Below are 21,006 nucleotides of genomic sequence, written 5' to 3' on the forward strand. Positions count from 1 at the left end.
CATAGCAGTCTATATAGGCCTACTAGTTTGTTTTCTGTAATCTGTAGTGTAGACTAATTGTAGCACACCTGCTGGTAGCGTATCCCAGCTACAGGCTACTTTTAGACTATTTGTTGTATATATATGCAGTATCAACAAACTACGCTAAGAAACTGCTACATTTTTTTCTTGTCCCTTTTTCTCCCAAAAAAATAAAGAATATCTTATGGTATAAATATACAATTCAGCACATATTCTGCATTGGCCTTCAGTAGTCTCTTGTAATGATGAAACACAATGCATTGCTATGATCAGACCATCATATTTTCCATTTTGGCAACCACTTTGAGTGCTTTCAAATACACTTTGATCATGATTGTAGATCAATTAAAACATTTGCCATCATCTCCTCTTTGCTAATTGGAATGTCCTCTTTAAGAAATGATTTGCCGCTCTGTCATTTCTATGACACAACACCCTCAATATTGTGTTTGGGTCTGACCTATTCCACCTTCCTGTGGTAGGAGGCATAGGCAACTTTTGGCCATTGCCCATGATTGCAATCCCACTTGTCTCACATGTGACAACGCTAAAATCTTCCATCAATTGTTCTGTACTTTGTCCCATCAATGCAATGACACCCTCCACCACTGCAGCCTCTCTTTCAACCACATTTTCTGCTATTAGTCCTTCACCACATGTGCAGAAAACTCTATTCAAACTCTCAAAATCCTCTTGGATCATAACATGATCAGACCTGTTAAACACTCTTGAGCTCCCACCTGCAAGCAAAACCATGAGGAATGCATCGAATGAGGCCTTCATTACTTCTTTCATTGCAAGTGCCTGAGCTCTATCCGCTAAAAGTGTAGTCATTAGTGTCATGTTCTGCTTCAGGATTCTCAATGCTGGACGAATACGCGCATTGGCAACATCACCAACATAGAGGCTGTCATAGAAGACTGAATTTGAGTCAAGGAATATGAGACGATATGCTGCAACTTCTGAGACATGTTGACATGCTGCAGGAATGGAGGAGTTGACAATTTCAAAGTAGGTGTTGTTGTTGTTTGCAAAACGGTGACGGTTTGAAGGAACCACACTTGGGATTTGAATGAGCGATTTCTCAAGTGTTTGGATGTGAGAAAGGAGGTAGTGTAAGGTGTTGAGACGAATGTAGAGGCGTTGCGTGCCACGGCTAGTTGATGGCCGAGGGTTGTGACCTTCAGTTGTTCCATTTATGTGTTCTAGCTCTGAGAGGCTACCACCACAGGGGCTAGCTTTCTTCCATAGCTTGATGAACTTTGAATCCCTATTGCACCTTGTCAACGGGGGAAGTGAAGGAATATAGCTCTGTTTTGTACCTAAAATACAGCAGGGGTGTAGCTTGTTAGATTGTTACATTGGTAAATCATAGAATGTGATTCTTTCAGGAGTAAGGATAACCAATCAATCATTTTTTTTAATTAGACAACGTTAATAACAGGTTATCTATAATAAATTTTTATTAAAAATTATAACATTTAATAGTATCAATGTATTGAATTGTATAATTTTAAATAAAAATATATATGTAACTTTTTATTATGTGAAATATTGCACAAGTTAGAAAACAGTAATAATAATCTTTTAATTGGTTGTGTCTGACTAATAAGTATCTTTTCGCACTGGAACTTCTGCAAGTGAGAGAAATTGCACGGAGAAAATAGGAACAGTATACATTTTTATCTTTCATTATCGATATTTTGTAAACTACTGGCGTAATTTTTATTATTTATTTTATTTATTCTCTAGAGCAAAAAAAATTGATTTTTTGTGTACTCATACAACACTTACCACATGCTGCAACGAACATCATGTAGTCTTGGAAGAGACTTTCTAATCCATCAGCAAGATAGTGAATTGTTTCTTCATTTATTCCTATTGGAATTTGGAAGAATTGGTCCACAGTTGTCTTGGCGAATTTCATTAGATCTGCGGCTGATTGTGCATATGGCTCTGATTTGGACTTTGGATTCCAAGTCTACAAAATAAATTAAAACATGATATTCAATTTTATCAAAAATCACAAAAATAAATGTTCTTAGTTGTGTCTTTCAATTTAATATGTGAAGGAAAGAGGACCATGAAGGCAAAACATACTTCAGTTTCTTTTCCTCTTTGTAAACATTCTTTGCCTTTGTGCAATGATTCATTAATCCATTTCTTCAAGAGGTTCAATATGATTGAATCAACTTCATAGGGAACCATCTCTCTCAAAACTGTATTGCCATTATCCTCACCGTCAACTGAGTTTTCAACTACCATTTGAAGCAAAACCTTTTCTAGCTTTTCAGCCCTTTGCAACACCTCAACTGTCTCATGAGTCAATGAGGTTACTTCACTCAAATACTGCCTTAGCACATGCCCATAGCAGTTGTGCAACATCAAAGCTGCAACTGCACCTGCCGCTGGGTACCATTTCTTTAGCATTGCAGTAAAATTCTCTCTCTCCTTCAATGCCAAATTTTCTGTCTCCTGAGCTAAGTGAAGCAGGATTTCATTTAATTCTCCCTTCATTTGTAATTCAGAAACCTTGGCATTCACTGCCTCAATTACCTACACTCATGAAAAGGAAAAAGACCTTATGATTTATTAAACATATATACACTATTATACTTTAAATTACTAAGACGTAAGAAAAGATGAATATGTTAACAACAAACCTTTTCAAATGCACTTTTCATGGTAGATCGAATATAATAATTAACTCTATCCCCAGACGAGTCTACTATGGTTATATCTCCTTTTTCTCCCCCTTCTCCATCATCAGATATTATGAGATCTTCACCTAAAATATTTGAGACTGACAACACCACTGGAAGAACATTTTCAAACTGACCAATAGTCCCTCTTTGGAAATGTTCATGATAATCAATCAATCTCTTCTCAGCCCACCCTTGCATTGAACTCAACACTGATGTCAACAATTTGACATAGAAGGAATCTTTTTCTTTCTTAGCATCATTGGCCACCTCAGTCAACATGGCATGTGAGGCATAGAGAAGGTCTGATTCTATCTGCCCAGTTACTACATACTGTTGAAACAACACCCAAGTGAAGCACAAATTGTGAATTGGCTTAGTGATTCTTAATATGGACCATGTCTTTTTCATCAACTCAAGTAACTCATCAACCTCATCAAGGACTAATGTGTCATCCCTGTTGTCAAAAATGGCTTGAAGAAGAGAAGTATAGAAGTGAATGTTCAAAGGGAATCCATCAGCCCAATGGCAAACATCAGTGGGGGTCCCATTAGAACTTCTCCATGCCAAGGAAACAACAGAGTTGGAAAGGGTTCTCAAGGTGTCAGAGTTTTTGCCATTATCTATAGCCTTTGACTCACCACCACGAATGATGTCCCTAAGGCGCATGGCAAAGGTATTGCTCTTTTCTATAGGGATTGAAGGGTGCGTTAAGAGCCCTACTTCAAGGACTTTGAGTTGCCTCTTTTGCCACATATGGTACTCATGGGAATCACTGAATTCTGCTGCCTTTAGGTGCCGCAAAAGTTCTAAAGGAAGAATGATAGTTTCGGCTCTTCTTCCTGCCTGCAATGTTGCAAGAAATTTTAAATAGTTACCCACACATCTAGTGCTTTGCATGTTTATAGGTATATTTACTCACTCATCCTTTAACTAAACCTCATTAAGGTGTTAAATACACTATACATTTAAGAAACGAAGTTCAATTAGCAACTCGATCAAAGTTTCATCATTAATACAGATTTAGTTGAAAGTATTTTCATATTGATTTCTAATAAATTTAGAAAAAAGTAATTCAATTTAACAAATTTAGTTAATTGTATGATTTGAACTGTGACCCGACTAATAATTTGTTCAATTACCACAATATTATATATATATATATATATATATATATATATATATATTAGTATAAGAATATAAAAACTATAAATATAAACTATAGAACTATATATAAATTGTCAATATTAAACGCTAGTTACTAGTCTTATGACTACTTAAAAATACATGTACATCTATCATCTAATTTTAATTATTCAAATAAAATTTAATAATTAAAATGCTCATAAATTTTTATTTCTCATAATAATCAAATATTTTTTATGTAAAATTTAAAATAATTATCTTGTTGTGAGGCCGTGTGTAGACTTATCTATTTATCAAAAAGATCCTTAAAGTAATGATTTATGAAATTTTTTTCTATAAAATTTAAAATTTATCATTTAATTATTGAGTAAGGTGATATGTTAATGTTAAATGTGTATATAAAAGTTTATAAATAAATCAGAAATTTGTAGATATATAACTTATTAGCAATATTTATCTATATTTTATAATAATTATTAAGTAAAGTAACTTAATCTGCATCCATATACATGTATATGTTAACAATATATTAAAAAATATAAAACAAAATTTTAAAAGAACCACACGATAATAGAACAAATCACAAAATCCATAATAATGAGTCAAATCACAAGGTGAGTAAAAAGACTGTCTTAAAAAATAAAGTAAAGCGTGATCGTTTTACGTTCTTAAAGAAAAAGAAATAGGGAGGATTAGAGAGAACAGAAGAGGATGACAATGAAATGATGAAATAAAAAAAAAGGGGGGGGGGGGGTTAGAATTTGAATATAAAAAAATACGATTAAAACATAAACGAATTATAAACCATTTAACTTGTGAAACTAAATTATAAAAAGAAAAAATTGTTAATTCAATAATTGACAATTTAACACAACAGATCAAAGGCCATTCATGTAACCCATGCCTTGGGAAAGCACCTGATCTTAGGACATTAGAACTCTAATTAGCCTTGTGTTTAACATACCCAACTTTCTCTATCTACTTACCTTCCGTGATCATCACATATTTTTAACAAAAATAGAAATCATAACTAAAACAATTAAAAGACAAGAAAGAAATTAACTATCAATTTATATATCATACGAATGCAGCATGTAGGTGTTAACGTACTTGGCCAACAAGAGTCCTCATGAGGGTTTTCCTCAGTCGATTATCGTTGTGTTCAGTCACTCTCATTTGTTGTCTCATGATCTCTGCGGAAGTCATCGGTCGCCGCGGCCTTAACGGTGGCATCGTGTGATGGAAAGGGCTACTTCCACTGCCCATCGACGACGGCGAACCGCCACTACCGCCCGACACCATTCTCCTCGATGGTGACCTTTTCAACATCTTCAACCCTAAAGCCCGCTTCACCTTACTCGTCGGTGACATCACTACTTGGCCTGGCCTTGACTCATTCTCATGGTTATTCGAATGAAATGTGTGCACATGTCGAACTCCGAATCCCGGAGATGATCGACATGCCATGAAAAAGATCTCATAGGCTGTTTCCCTAATGTCATCTTGACCTAAATTCTCAATCTTGCCGAAGGGAGCAACTAGGTCATTATTACTCTCATCCTTAGCAACAAGATCAAAGAGGCGTTGGTCATTATGATAGTGACGATAATGATAATTATTATAATCTTTATGAAATGCGGTTGAAGGCAATGGGCCAGAATAGAATTCACGACGGGTTTGCTGACCCATAGGGTGTAGAAGATGGGTTGTGGGTCAGCAACCAACGATGAATGGTGGCGGTGACCACAATAATATAACTTTATATTATGTTAGAAAAATATGTGTGGGAGAAGAGAGTGGTGCATTTGTTTTAAAAGAAGGAATAGAGAGAGACCATGAATATTGAGGGTGTGCGTGTTCGTTTATGTTAATGACAGCGATTTTTTGCACGGATGGTGCATGAGAAGAGGGGAAGAGATGATTGATTTTGGGTTTGCCCACGTTGTCATGAGCGAAGAATAAGAGAAACAAAAGGTGGTATGCTGACCAAATTAGAAGACTAGTGCATTTGAATGCGTTTTTCTCGGAAGTTTTTTTATTTTGTTCGTTTTTGTATTATGTTTTTGTTGCATTAAGCAAGTGTTCGCATAGATTGCACCACAGTTATGGCACCTCATTTTCTGTTTCGTGTTTATTTGTATGTGTTGTCACTTTTTTTCCAGAGAGCTAACATGATTGAGATAATAAACGTCGTTATCTATTTAACTCGTAATTGCGCTGTAATGGATGGACAACGTATATCATCAATTTTGCTTGAAAATAGACTAATTTGAAAATATCATTCAACTGTGGATTTTCATTGGAATGTGTTTTCACCATCTTCTGTTTAGAGGTAACTTGATTGAGATAAACAGCATTCCCCATTTAACTAATCATTTGGTTGTCATAAATGAATGGAGAACGAATATAATTAAATATAGCTTGAAATGAGATTTTAAGTTAACCGTATTATCTGTTAAAATTGAAGAAGAATATTCTTATATTAGTTAAGTTTAAAATTTTTTATGCTTAATCTGAATTTTTTAGTTAACTTATATTTAACGGTTAGTGAAATAATAAATTATAACTTGTGAGGTGTAAATTAAATAAAATACTTAGATTAAGTGTCAGAATTTTTAATTTTACACTAGTGTGAGAAGATCTTGCTTCATTAAAAATTCAATGTTACAAATAATAATATAAGTTCTTAAGTTTGTAGCAAATTTATTTATAAACTTTTTAACACAAATTTAAAAAAAAATATTGTATTATACATAAAATTATCAAATATGTTACGATATATTTCAAATTACATTTACAAGTTTTGTTAACCTTAGTCTTTAAAGCTGATTTTAAGCATTAACAAATATAATTTTTTTATAAAAAAAGTACATAATTATTATATTGAAGTTATAAAAATATAATAAATACTTATTTTTCTAATAAAATTTTACTATTATTAATTGTTTATCCTAAGTACTAAGGGTTAAGGTTAACAAAACTTAATATTTATATATTCAATTTATTACAATATTTTTGTCCAACTGGTATCATTTATTGAAGACAATTTTCTTTGAGTTTGGTAGAATTTATGTAAGCCACAAAATTCTATTTATTACATTTGCAACACATCAATAAAATATAAAATAATTATAATTATAATTTTGTTAATCATATTTTTAAAGTGTTATCTTTTCATATTATGATATAATCTGTTGTTAATAATGATAAACCAAAATTTAGTAATTATTACATATCAACAAAGAATAATAAATATCATTTATTTAAAACAAGCAATCTTATAAAGATGCCAGCCTGAGTAAATAAGAAGATGAAGAAATAGTTAGTTATGATAGAGACAGTGATTTAATTATCATTTATTTTTATAATTTTTAATTATAAATTATTTAATAAAAGTTTATAATTCAGAAACTGTGATATTTTAAATAAATAATATGGTTAATTCAAAAATATAATTTATAATCAATATCAAATAGGATTTAAATGATTTAGTTTTAAAAAATTTCAGTAATAATAATAATTATAATATTGTCAATAATATTTTATAAGTAATGTAATTTAATACCTCTATATAAATGAGATAATATTTTATTTTGTTATGACCTCTTTCAATACGTTAAATTCTGAAAATAAATCAAGTTCATTACTGAAGAAGGATAAAATACAACAACTTAGAAATAAAAGATTAAAAAAATTAGAAAGATAAATTAAATAGACCTAGGAGTAAAAAGGCAAACAGAGAGAGAGAGAGAGAAGATAATTAGAATATTAGACATATAAAATTCTATTGAGAAAATAATTATAAAAGAATAATCAATGCAACGAATAATATAGATAATTATTAGAATGTTATAATAACAGCTTAGATATAAAATTAAGAATCGATAGTTACGTTGATAATGAATAAAATAAATGTGACAAAAAAACTCTCAATAATTTTTCAATAAAACTTATTACATAATAATTTAAATTAACAATAAGTAAAATTATTAATGGTAAAATTATTTTTCGAGGCCTTGTATATTTTGGCAATTAAGCAGAGCAACAGACAAGGGAAAGAGAGAATTTTGGCAAACATAGAAAAGGAAAGAGGATTATTATTGAATTTTGGTGTATTTTTGTACTTGAGCTTCGTGCATCTTCTTTATATTCAGTTACTAAGTTCTATTAGAAGATCTGATTTTAGTAAATAAAAATTGAAATATTTGAACGCATTGATGAGGCAACCATCAGGTGGTTCAATACTCTTATCTGAAGATCACGGCGGTCTAAACTCATTCTTTAATAATTTGCGTGGAGTGTAATTGTAATCACTTTAGGTTTTATTTAGACGTCATTTTAAGAAGGAGATAAGTGTTTGGGAGTTTTTTTAAACCTCTTCTTAGCAGCCTAATAGAAAGAATTTTTTATATTCTACTTAAAATATATTACACTGCAGTATTTATACAGCACCTTACAACTAGCAATTAACAAATGTGAGCTATTATTGCTTATAAATGTATTTGATTGTTTTCCATTATTGTATAAATTAAAAATGATAGAAAATTAGAAATTAACTTTTAATAAAATAAAATATTATATTATTTATTGTGAGAAAATGTAATAAAAAAGACAAAAGAGTTATTTAGTCAATTTTTTATGACATGGTATAAAGAGTTTTGTAGAGGCAGCAAAGTGCTTTCAGTTTCTTGGTTCTCGTTCTTTCTTTTTTTTTTTCTTGTTTTTTATCACTTGCAGTTTCTTGGTCTCTTGGTTTTTGGTCCTTTGAAATTTTTGGTAGCAAATCTTGGAGGTTCCATTTTTTTTTATGGGCACTAAGAATTTTTGTATTTGTTTTACTGGGAAGAACAATTCTGCTTGAGAGTTTCAATTTAAGATGTTCGTGAAAGGAAAAGGAACATGGGATCATGTTGATAGATCTTCTCCTGCACCTACAACAACAACCGAGTTAGTAACATGAAACACAAAGGATGCTAAGACTGTCTCTTAGAATAGCATCTTATCACTCAAGGAGTCATATCTGTGATAGCCTTTCTTCTAATGCTATAATTGCTGCCTATTCTGCTCAAGGAAAGGGAAAAGATAGAGATATGCAGCAAATTCAATGTTATTCTTGTAAGCAGTTTGGACTATTGCTAAAAATTGTAATAAGAAATTCTGCAACTATTATAAGCAACATGGTCATATAATTACTGACACATTCAGGTTAAAGCTTAGTGCAAGCTTTTCATGTTGCAATTGGATCTGCATATTAGACCTCCTCACCAACACCTTCTGCAGTTTCCCTACTCCTGCTTTATCTCCAAAAATTGTGTAGCAGATGGTGCTTTCAATCCTCTTTGTTTTAGGCCTATAATGTAAGTCTAATCTCATCTTTCAGACCTGGTTTGTTGATTCTAAGGCCTCCAATCATATGACTAGTTCCCCTGAATATTTGTATAATATTTGCTCTTAAAAAGACATTAAGTGTTGTTGTTGGTGACATCAATCCCTCTTTTTGTAATGTGTTTGTGTCCCTTGAAATTGTTTCAAATATGATTTCGGTTGACCAATTAATTGATAATAGTTGTGATATGAATTTTTCTCGTGATAGCTGTTTTGTGCAAGACTAGGGGTCAAGAAAGGTGATTGCAAAAGGGCCTAAAGTGAGGAAATCATTTCCACTTCAATTTACTCTTTCTAATCTTGTTTCTTCAGCATGTAATGGTGTCTCAAATAAATGTGAGGTCTGGCATAAAAAGTTAGGTTAGTTATTTTGTCTCATTTACTCAAAAATGGTTTGTTGGGCAATAAAACTATGGTTTCTATTTCTTCCTTTGATTGTTCAATATGTAAGATTATTAGAAGCAAAATTCTTTCTTTTCCATATAATGATCATCCCGTTGAAAATTGTTTTGATATTGTTCACAGTGATGTTTAGGGTATATCTCTTGTGATAATCCATGCCAAAGTACAAATATTTTGTGACTTGTATTGACGACTATAGCGCTTTACTTGGATATATTTTCTCCACTCTAAAGTTGAAGTTTTCTCAATATTTAAGAATTTTTTGCATTTGTTTATAATCAGTTTAACACAGACATTAAAACTTTGCATATTGATTCCGATGGAGAATATATTTCTAATGAATTTAAAGAGTACATGCAATACAAAGGAATTCTTTCTCAATGTTCTTGTCCATATACGCCCTAACAAAATGGCATTGTTGAATGAAAAAATCGACACTTGCTTGATGTCACAAAAACATTACTTCTTGATGGTTCTAGTCCTTCTCATTTTTGGGTTAAAGCTTTGACCACTATTGTCTATTTGATCAATCGTCTTCTTTCTCAGGTTCTAGACTTTGATTCCCCTTTCTTCTGTCTCTATAGTATGCATCCTAGTTATGACAACTTTCACACTTTTGGTTGTGTCTATTTTGTTCACTTACCTCCTATTAAGCATTATAAACTTAGGGCACAATCTATTCAGTGTGCATTTATGGGTTATAGTGCCAGTCAAAAAGGGTTCTTGTGTTATGATGTTACTACAAATTGCTTACACATATCTAAGAATGTGATTTTCTTATATGATAAATATATTTTTTTCCATTTGAAACACTTACCTCTAATATTTTTGCCACTCTTCTTGATTTTCCTAAAGTCTCTCATTTTATAGAATGTTTTAAATCAACACATGCTATGCCAAACACCAGCCTCCTTTGCCCCCTTCCAATGCTGACCTGTCGCCTGAGGCTACACAAAAAGGACCTCGCAGGTCAACTCGCATTTCTTGTCCTCTAGATAGGTATGAGTTTACACATACTTCTCTTATTGCCACCTTATCTACCATATCTATACCTACTTGCTATTCATAGGAAATTAAGGATATGTGTTAGGCAAAAGTCATGCAAGATGAGTTGTAGGCACTTTAGGAGAATTATACTTAGGATATTGTTCCTTGCCCATCTGATGTTAAACTCATTGGTTGCAAGTGAGTATATTCTGTGAAGCATAATTTTAATGGTTCTCTTAATTGTTACAAGCCTCGATTGGTTGCTTTAGGTAACAAATAAGAATATGGTGTGATTTATGATGAAACATTTGCACCTATAGCTAAAATGACCACCGTTAGAACTGTCCTTGCTATAGCTGCCTCTAATGGCTGGTCACTCCATCAAATGGATGTGAATATTGCATTTCTTCTGTTGTAGGTGTGCAAGCTTTAACATTCACTATATGGCTTGCGTCAGGCTCCTCGAGGTATGGAAAGTTTCACTCTACTCTCCTTGGCTTCTATTTTCTTCAGTGCTAGTATGACTGATCCTTATTCATTCATAAAATTGCAAATGGTATTGTTCTTGTTTATGTTGATGATATGGTTATTGCAGGCTCTGATTAGATTATCACGAGTCAATTATCAATAAATTAAAGAAATATTTTGATCAAAATTGGAGAAATTTTGATAGAAAGCAGGGTCACAACAGGAAGCATGACCTTGCTTAACAGCTTGCTTAGGTGTAATTTGTAACCATACATAGCTGAGTTGAAGGGTATGCATAGTTATGCTTTGTTCTTTTGGTGCAACAAACTTAGAGATTTCTAAAAGGCCTGCAAAGAGATAATTTAAACTTTAAATTTGACAACAGGAAATTAGATCTTTCTCTTAATATGTCATATCTTTATTAAAGATAAAACATATCTCTTAGGGGCAAAAACCTATCATCTTTTGTGTTCTGTATAAAAAAGTCTCACACACTTGAAGGAGACACCTTTTTATCAAAGATCTTTGAACTCAGATGCTTTATCCTAGCTGACTTGTAATAACTTTGGGATTTATTTGGGAGTTGAGATTATTGGTAAAGACGTAAGATATCTTTTTGGAGTCTGAGCAAGTGATCGAGAGTATGTCTTGAGGACAAGAGCTTTTATTATCTCTTTTCCTTTGAAATTTAATATGTCAATAATTTAATATGTTTTATAACTTATATTTATATACTTGGAGCTTATTTTATGGGTATTTCACACCAATTATATTATTAATTGTTGCAATTTCGCTTGGAGCAATTACAAATGCATTATGGAAATATTTTGAACAAAAATTGAATAATATTAGCTAAAATCAAGGCCTCTTTCGTAACCAAGCACGACCTTACTTCGCAACTTGTCATGAGCGTGCTTCGAAGCCCTAAGCCCTAAGCAATGCTAATTGAATTTGAGTTCAAAATTTTAAATTTGATTTTTAAATTTCGGTAGTTTTAATTTAGATGAAGATCTAAAATTTTGAAAGAGATTTTAGCTGAGATTTTGAAGGTTGGCAATGCTAATTTCCTTTCTTGAAGATAAAACTTATCTATTGAAGGCCATTCAACACCCTATATAAAGAAGCTCTATGCTCCTAACAAAGCATCCCCTCATCATCAAATTCTTCTTCAAAACTCTAACTTAATCAACCATTTAGAGTTATTGAAGGGTAGTAGATCATTGGCAAAAACGATAAGTGTTCCTTCAAAGTCTGAGCAAGTGATTGAGTGCTACTTGGAGAACAAGAACTTTCATTTTCTTTCCCTTTTTGGTTTCTTCAGTTTGAATTCTCCTAAAGTTTTTATGAATTTGTTTACAATGCTTTTGTTGTTTGCTTTATTATGAGTAACTAAATCCATAGCTAGAATTATGGTAGATCTTATTGCATACTCTATATGATTTTTATATTTAAGGATGATGTTGGTTTCTTTTTAATATTTGGTTTTTATCCTATTGAATTGAATTTTGCATGTTAAGAAGTTATCACCCTTAACATCTCATAATTAGTTGCATCGTAGGCAACTATATCACATGTAATTAATGGGATAAAACGAAACAAAAGGTTAGATGAATTAAACTTAATTCTTCACTTCTAACCGTTATTAAATTAACAAACTCATAAGGTCTTTATATTTTATCTACCTTTTCCCTTGCATGATTATTAGGGGTAATTGCATCAAGGAGTTTTTAGCAAATTTTCGAGTCCAAGATTAAAAACATCCAGAACCAGTCAAAACAGAGTCTTTCAACGAATTTTGCTTAAAACTTGTTGAAACAAAAACTGACAAAGAAAATTATTCTAAGTCTAAAAGATAAGATGAAGCTCACAGATTTTCCTTAAAACTTATCAAAACAAAAATTGACAAGGAAATTATTATAAGTCCAAGAGACAGGGTGGAGCTCAAAAAATGAAGAAACATATTATAAAAACTGCAAGGTTTGAAGCGACTACCAAAAGAGCAATTACCAGTGGTTACTACCAGTTGAAGGTCAGAGACACAAAGAACCGATCGTAGATGATAACAGTTATGGAGAAGGTATTATCACAAATAATTATGGATAATGGGTAACAACAGTTGAAGAGCACACAGAAGGCAATTATCAAGAAGTGCCCATGAAAGGAGGAAAGCAGTTGAGATTCATCTGTCTATAAATAACATCAAGCTGAAGATGACTTTTTGCATCAGTCACTAGCACCTAAAAAATCTCCTACAAAAATTTAAGAAGTTCCTCCACCTTTTTTACATCAATTTCTTTTAGAACCAATGTAAAAAGTATTTATTACATCGATTTCATAAACACATTATATAATAAGTACTTTTTATATATGTTATAAGAGAACCAATGTTAAAAGTTCTCATGAATTTAAAAAATGTCACTGCCTTTCTTTTTTATATTGATTCTTGTATAATCAATATAAAATCATGTTCTAAAATGTCATTTTTACACTAGTGCATTCATATAAAACGAGCAATTTTATAATAAATGAGTACCTAGAGGCACGAGTATCTCGCTACCTAACCCTGCCCTATTTAATTAATGGGTACAAAAAAATTCATTTATTTCACTTGCGAGTTCATGTTTGAAATTCTAAACCTGAAATGCAATGAGTATTATCGCAAGGACATGTTGGTGTGTATTTTTTTACCATCTCTACTAACGAGTATTTTTAAATCATTGATTAAAGACTTAATCAATAAAAATTTACTTAAAGATACAACAAAATTATATCAAAAATTAAGAGAATATGTTTACTGATAATTTATCATAAAAACTTTCATTTTTATTATATATATAGGGGCAGGATCTTATTACACCAGTGTAAGTCTAAAAATTCTTACACTAAATCTGAACTTTTCATTTGATTTACATCTAATAAGTTATATATATATATATAGGGACAGGATCTTCTTACCCAGGTGTAAGTCTAAAAACTTACCCTCAATCTAAGACTTTCATTTAACTTAAATATAATGGTCAATAAAGTAATAAATTATAATCCGTTAGATTTAAGTTAAATGAAAGGCTCAGATTGGGTATAAGAGTTTTTAAACTTATACTGATGTAAGAAGATTCTTCTCCAGTATATATATATATATATATATGACTTTGGTAGACATAGAGATAAATATAAGGAGCAAATTAGCAGCATAAACAGAAAGAAAGTGAGGTATATTTTGAACATACAGATATATCAGCCAAACCCCAATACTTATCAGATTTTGGACAGATGACAGAGAAATATTAGCAGTATATTCTCTATTATACTAGTTCAAATATGTTCTTTATTATTAGTTGAAGTTTATAAAAAGTCCCAAAAATTATGTGTCTCGTTCTTAATATATCGAGTCTCAATAAATTTTAGCTAATAAATAAGAGTGTAAAAGAAAATGTGTTGTTAATACTTCTTGTTAGGAAGAAGAAAGTGACAAGAGCAATGGAGAAACAGAAGGATCTGCAGCTTTGACAGCTATGTATCCGTCTAACTGCATATATAACAAGTGCTGAGAAGATTGTGATGAGGAACATGAAATGGCATAGGAGTAATCTGATATTGATGCATAATATGATGATCATCATGATGAATTTGATGATGGAGATGATGGGGACAGTGGTGGTAGAGAAGACAACAATGATATTGAAGCATATAAAAACACAACAGAAAGAGTTTCTTGAGCTATATTCCTTTGTGGAAGAAGTAAGAACAAAGAATCAGTTGCCACTTGCTCCAAATGATGCAGAGCTGAAATCAAATTTAAGTGTACAAGGCAGAAGCAGGTACATGCATTTTGTAATAAGCCCTGTAGAGAGAACCTGACTCAATGGAAAGAAATCATAGCAAAAGTTACATCAACACGTCAAGTAATAAGCATAGTAGCAAGAAGAAGAATGCTCCACCAGATCAAATAATCTCCGGAAAAAGCTTAACTCTCTCTCCATTCAATGACGAGAGCATGACAGAGAACAAAAATCTAGAAAATATTAGGGAATGTTTGGTTTTTTAAAAAATATTTTAATTTTAGTTTACTATTTTTTCTTTTAATTACAAAAACTTCATCTTTATTTAATTTTATGTTTTCAAATATTTGCTTAGGAAATAATGAACAAATTATTTTCACTATTTATTATACAAATCTTTGAAAATAAGAAATAAAATATATTTTTTATAATTAAAACTGAAATTTGAAAACATTTTCTCAAGCTAATAGGCCCTTAATTTCATTGATTTGACAGCCCAATTTTCAGTTGGGGAGAAATCACATGGTACAGTGCAATACAATGTTAACACCCTGTCTGGGGACACCAATGACGGTGGAGGACGCATCAAATTTGATTCTTCTGTCATTTATGCTTCTGCAAGTTGGCATGAGCCAGTTGGAATGATTGAGTATTCGTTATTCTTATTCTGAGTTTCGCTGTCAATAGTAATGTTGTAACGAAAAATGGAGTGAGGTTCTGTCTATGTTTGCCTTCATATTGCACCTATCTACTCTAAAATTGACATTTACTTGCATTCCAAAACCATAATACAAAAGAAATTAAAGTAATCTAACAAAATATCAATTAATTATTCAGTTTTATAAAATTTTAAGAACTTAGTTTCATTTGAAAACATAGCTTAATTAAACATTTATTCAATAATCACTTTTTACATGAGGACTTATTTCATGTTTGACTATAAAATATCTTGAAATAAATTGAAAAGATCTTATTTTAATAAGTTATATTGAATAGCTAATTGAAATAAGCTGATAAAAGCTTAAAAAAATCTTATATTTTAATGAAATCTTCCAAACTGAACCTTAATCTACCTCATGAGAACTTCTCTTTTAGTAATTGGATTGATAAAATTCAACGTCAATAGAAAGTTCTCATCAAGTCAAACATACTCTGGAGTAAATAGATTCCCAAATAGGAGACTCTTGTCTAGAGAGTCTGTTTGATATGAAGAGTAGAGTCACATAAAGAGTAGAACTGAATATAAATTAAACACTCATTCTACAGCAAAGATGCAAGCAGTACACAGGGACATGGTTTCAACAAATTACTTGAGAATGAATACCATATCATGAAAATTTGTTCCATATATAGAGGAAGCAGGGAAACAAAAGGAAATAATACAGTTGTCTCCTCTTTAATTATAAAGATAAAAAAGCAATTGAGAGCACAACTTTTACAGTATCAGAAGATGTGGCAAAGCATGAAAGCTAAATGCCTCACCACTGCCTAATCATATTGCTATCATGTGTATTTTGATATACATCCGAGAACTAACCCCAAAGTCCATCTAAGAAATCATCTCAAAAACCCAGTAAGATGAACTGGATCCATGTGTTAGTAGACGTGAGAAGCCGCAGGTCCTGGTTTATTGGACTTTTGTCCCACCTCAAAACGAAGATCAAGCCTGCTGGGTTGTCATAATTCAAGGCTTGCAAGCAACAATAATGACCCCTGATTAATCCAGCAGAGTTTGAGACAGTTAACAAGATGATCTCTACATTATTGTACAGATACAAGAATCTGAATCCTCTTCTTCTGAGTCACTGACATCACTGCAGACATAATGGGAGACCAAATGTGACACAATTCTGGTGTTATCTCAATATAACATAGGACTGATTATCATGGTCAATTACAATTTGTTACATTGGAATTGTATTGCAGAATGCAAACGTTTTGAACTTGTATCCCAAAGAGACAAAAACATAAAAAAGAACTATTTTTTTTCTTCCTACTTTTTTCCCTTGACAAAATTTTAAAAGTACACTTTCACCTAATTAACTCAACCGGCACAGGTGCAGCTCCAAAATTTTTCAAACCATTGTATCAACTATAGATCTAATTACATGATTTCAGTAGATCAAGATAAAACACAAGACGAAACGAGTCTAATTTATCTCAAAAAGCTAATAGTCACATCAAGTTATTCGGTTAAGCGGTATATCTTCCCCTTTGCACAAAACAATAACAGCATTCAAAACTTACCACTTCCATGTTAAATTTTCTTCTTTCACTTTCTTCCAGTGTTTCTATATGCCAGAAGTTTTATCCCCATAGTTTCTATAGGTGTCGCCATAAGTTCACTCATGTTAATACATGCAGCCATTTTTTATATCTTTCCTATATAAGCAGAATCATTGACCAATAAATCCTCCCTCAGTAGACCACAGGTTATGCTTCAGAATCCGAACAAGGGATTATTGCATTTTTCACTTCATAAGTGAGCAGAAGGAAATTTGATCTCAGAACTTACATAAATCCCTATTTCTCTGAATTTTTTCCAGTCTGCATCAAAGTAAAACACCTTAAAAATAAGCTCTTCCTCATCAAAACCATCTAACCTTTATATTTGTTCCTTGATCTTCCTCTGTTCTGTCATTCATTCCTAACTAATTCACAAAGCCACAGATCTAAAATGTAGTCTTTAACTCTATTCTAGCTTTGACTTTCACTTACCACAGGCAAAAAATGAATAAGAAAGGAAAACAGAAAAATCCCTGTTCCTATTATTTCAGTAGCACCTCTTTTATTCTATATTGATGAGGATAATGGGTTTCATATTTTCCAAAATGTGCTAATAATACAATGCTGTAAGCTCAAGATTCATTAAACATAATAAATGAATTTTAGGTATTCAAATTGCTTTTGCTAAGGAAATTATGATGCATCAGAGGAATGTGCTAAAGAATCAGAGAATACTACGTTTTCCACAGACCAAGGAAAAATTTTACCCATGTTTCACACTCGTTGTCAATCACAGAGTCCACTACTTAAAGGAAACATTGATTGTAGGAGCACTAGGCAAAAGTACTCCAGCAATCTTTTCTGAAGTTAACCAATTACTGCAGGGAACTTACATCAACATTTTCCTTTTAGAGTACAGTTAAAAGCATTACTAATTATCAAAGAATAAAATTTTTGTAAATTTTTGTTTTGCTGAAAGATTACATTGATTTTGCCCACCAAAGACCATTTATACCAGTTAATGACAATGGTTTTTTCCTTTTTTTCAAGTGTTGACACTCAAGTGATCAAAAGATTAAGAAAAGGCCTCCATAAGTTTGTTCTAGTAAGGTCTAACTCTAACATATGGAGACATCAGGAACTTTAGGAAACATCGGCTATGACATATCAAATTATCGGCAAATCCTAAAAGCCTTAGCTTTAAAACTCAGACATCACTTGACAAATATTTTACAAATCTGCAGAAAGTCTAAAGTTTAAACAAATGAATCTTTTCTAATTTAAAACCTAATTTGATGTTCTTTAAATCTTTTTGGCTTTGCCATTTATTCTAAGACATGTTTGGAAATAATTACTTTTGAAGAAATAATCACTTGTTTTCCAAAAGCTGTCTCAGGAAGCTACAAAAAAATAAGGGATTATTTCTTAAAATTAAATTGAACCAAGTACCTAAGAAGCAAACAATCAGAGATCACAATAATTTTTTAACAGTCATGACATAAGAATCCTGTTAGTCAAAAGAGGGCACCTAATGGAGGACAAAATATCATGCCCTTTAGATAAAGAAACGAGGGTCACACAAAAAGAATGTAACAGCTGAAGTGCCCTCCAAATTCAAATCTTACTGAGAATCGGTCGAAGAAAACACCCTCTAAAAGTACCATTTAAATATAAAATCCTACAAAAATATCAACTATCCTGCAATAAGGCTGAAGCAAACTGGGCCGCAGAGAAACTAGAAGGATTTTTAATTTACTGGGTCAAACTACGATCTGATCTGAAGTCTGAAGCTGTGACATGGTATACAGGCCAACCTGTATAGGAGTTAACCAAGAGTTCTAAAGAGCCAAAGACATTGTAAACCCAAGAATTAAGTTCAAACTGATTTTTAAAAAAAATGCAGAAAAATCAAGTTAAAAATGCAGAAAAATCAAGTTAAAAACTAGATTATTCTTTTTTGGTGATAGAAGAACAAGTTAAAACATGGTCTTGCCATTAATTAAGTTGAAATTTATTTTTTTCTCATTTTGGGAAACTTTTAGCACTGACAAAAGGTCCAAAAGTCAATTGGAAAAACAGTGAAATGAAAAGAAAAACAGGACCAAAAATGTCTATATAAAGATGAATGTGCTGGTTCAAAGAACCTCTAAAGACCCAAACAAAACATCCATTAATTGTCCCCGCACAATATTCTGTGAACATTTGTAAACACAATAATTTTCTCATTTCTACTTCAATTTAGCCTTCTGAGAGATAACTGAAAGCAGAATTACCTAATGTTGATCCAGATACTCCTAACATAAAATACAGGTAATTTCAAATAAAATATGGTCATTGGTCATCAAAAACACATGCAACTGATCAAACAAAAGCTAACTTCTTCCGCCGAGACTTTCAAGTCTAATGAACATGAAGATGACAGAAACCAAAGTTTCCAGAGTCTTCATTAAACTCACTCTGGAAGAGTTACTTACATTGTGCAAAAAAATATCACCTTACCATCACAAAACATTTCACACACAAATCTAGAGTCACAGACATGTCATCAATGCTTCACACAACATAAATTTAGCAAAAATTTCACCACATGCCCCAAATTAGGAAAATCAAAAACATGTCAACTTTCATCTTCTTACAGCAATAGTCAATAATAACCAGTACATAACAAATGTTCCAATTATAACCAAGTGAACATCCAAATCATAAAATTGGAAACAAGTTACCATAAATAGAAAACAAATAAAGACAAAAACAGAACAATCCAAATAGCCTAGCAAAATTCACCAAGATTTAGTAATTAAAAAAAAATAAAAAACAAAAATAGTTACCTTGGCTCATATACCAACACCTCAACAAGCTTGTTTCCATTCTTATCATTCCACTGCACTTTCCGGCGTGTCTTCTCAGAGTTGCGGGACATGACATCTCTCCGAGGAGGCAACAAAGAATTGGAATCACTTTCATCTTCTCCGTTGACATGATCTTCAACCTTGTCACCACCCAAAGAAGAAGCCACCACAGGTTTATCTATGATGCACCCATTAACATCTTTGGAAGTCATATTCATCAACAACTACACACACCCACACACTCACAGACACACAAAGCAAAATTCAAGCCAGAAAAGATAATTTACAACAATCTAAGGATTTGGAAGAAACCCATTTGACCCAGTTGACTCAAAATCATGTTCCAACTTCAAAAATCTCCGAAAAGATCAAAACTTCGGATTGGAGGAACTGGGCTAAGAAAGTGGTCAACGCGTTCTCCACGATGGGGCTATAACCAAGTCCCGCAGAGAACAGAGGAAACAGAAAATGAGAAGAGAAAATTAAAATGAGAAGAAACTGAGATTGTGAGATGAGAATCTCAGTGTATCTCTATCTTTTTTTTTTTTTCGAAAAATGAGAAAAAAATTTCTCGTTACAGAGTGACAACACATCGGATTTTATTTATTTATTTATAATATGGGAAGAAAAATCCAAACACGTAAGGGTTTGGAATAAAAAATAAATTGCTAAATATTAGCAACTTAAGTTACACTGTTGGATTTTCTTTTTCATGTTTTCTTTTCTTCTCTGCATCATATTATTATCTAATTGGAATAAAAAATAAATTGCTAAATATTAGCAACTTAAGTTACACTGTTGGATTTTCTTTTTCATGTTTTCTTTTCTTCTCTGCATCATATTATTATCTAACAACCTCCACTAACAAAGCAGGGAGGATCATTAGGAACATAATTTAATTAAATATTTATTTACTATATATTTTTATACAAATTTTTATGTCATAAATTTGAATATAAGTTTTTTAATAAATATTTTAATAAATTATAAGTAAAAATAGTGTTTTTAATTTTGATTTTATCCTCTAACTTTTCTTTTCTT

At 31.8% G+C, this 21,006-nt stretch overlaps 2 protein-coding genes across 2 annotated transcripts; both read right to left on the reverse strand.

The window, feature by feature from the left end:
* Positions 1-381: 381 nt before the first annotated feature.
* On the reverse strand, positions 382-5,558 carry LOC113871522 (protein unc-13 homolog). Its single transcript, XM_027508612.1, has 5 exons — positions 4,980-5,558; positions 2,685-3,569; positions 2,122-2,577; positions 1,816-2,002; positions 382-1,343 (listed from the first exon to the last, which is right to left on the reverse strand). Exons 1-5 carry the CDS (start codon positions 5,556-5,558, stop codon positions 382-384), a joined length of 3,069 nt encoding a protein of 1,022 aa, XP_027364413.1.
* Positions 5,559-16,154: 10,596 nt separating this feature from the next.
* On the reverse strand, positions 16,155-20,548 carry LOC113872887. The gene is made up of 2 exons (XM_027510762.1): positions 19,945-20,548; positions 16,155-16,704 (listed from the first exon to the last, which is right to left on the reverse strand). The coding sequence occupies exons 1-2, from the start codon at positions 20,181-20,183 to the stop codon at positions 16,647-16,649; spliced, it is 297 nt and encodes a 98-aa protein (XP_027366563.1). The 5' UTR covers positions 20,184-20,548; the 3' UTR covers positions 16,155-16,646.
* Between the last annotated feature and the right edge of the window lie 458 nt (positions 20,549-21,006).

Source organism: Abrus precatorius, unplaced genomic scaffold (genome assembly GCF_003935025.1).
Source record: "Abrus precatorius isolate BTA unplaced genomic scaffold, Abrus_2018 Scaffold7, whole genome shotgun sequence".
NCBI lineage: Eukaryota > Viridiplantae > Streptophyta > Magnoliopsida > Fabales > Fabaceae > Abrus > Abrus precatorius.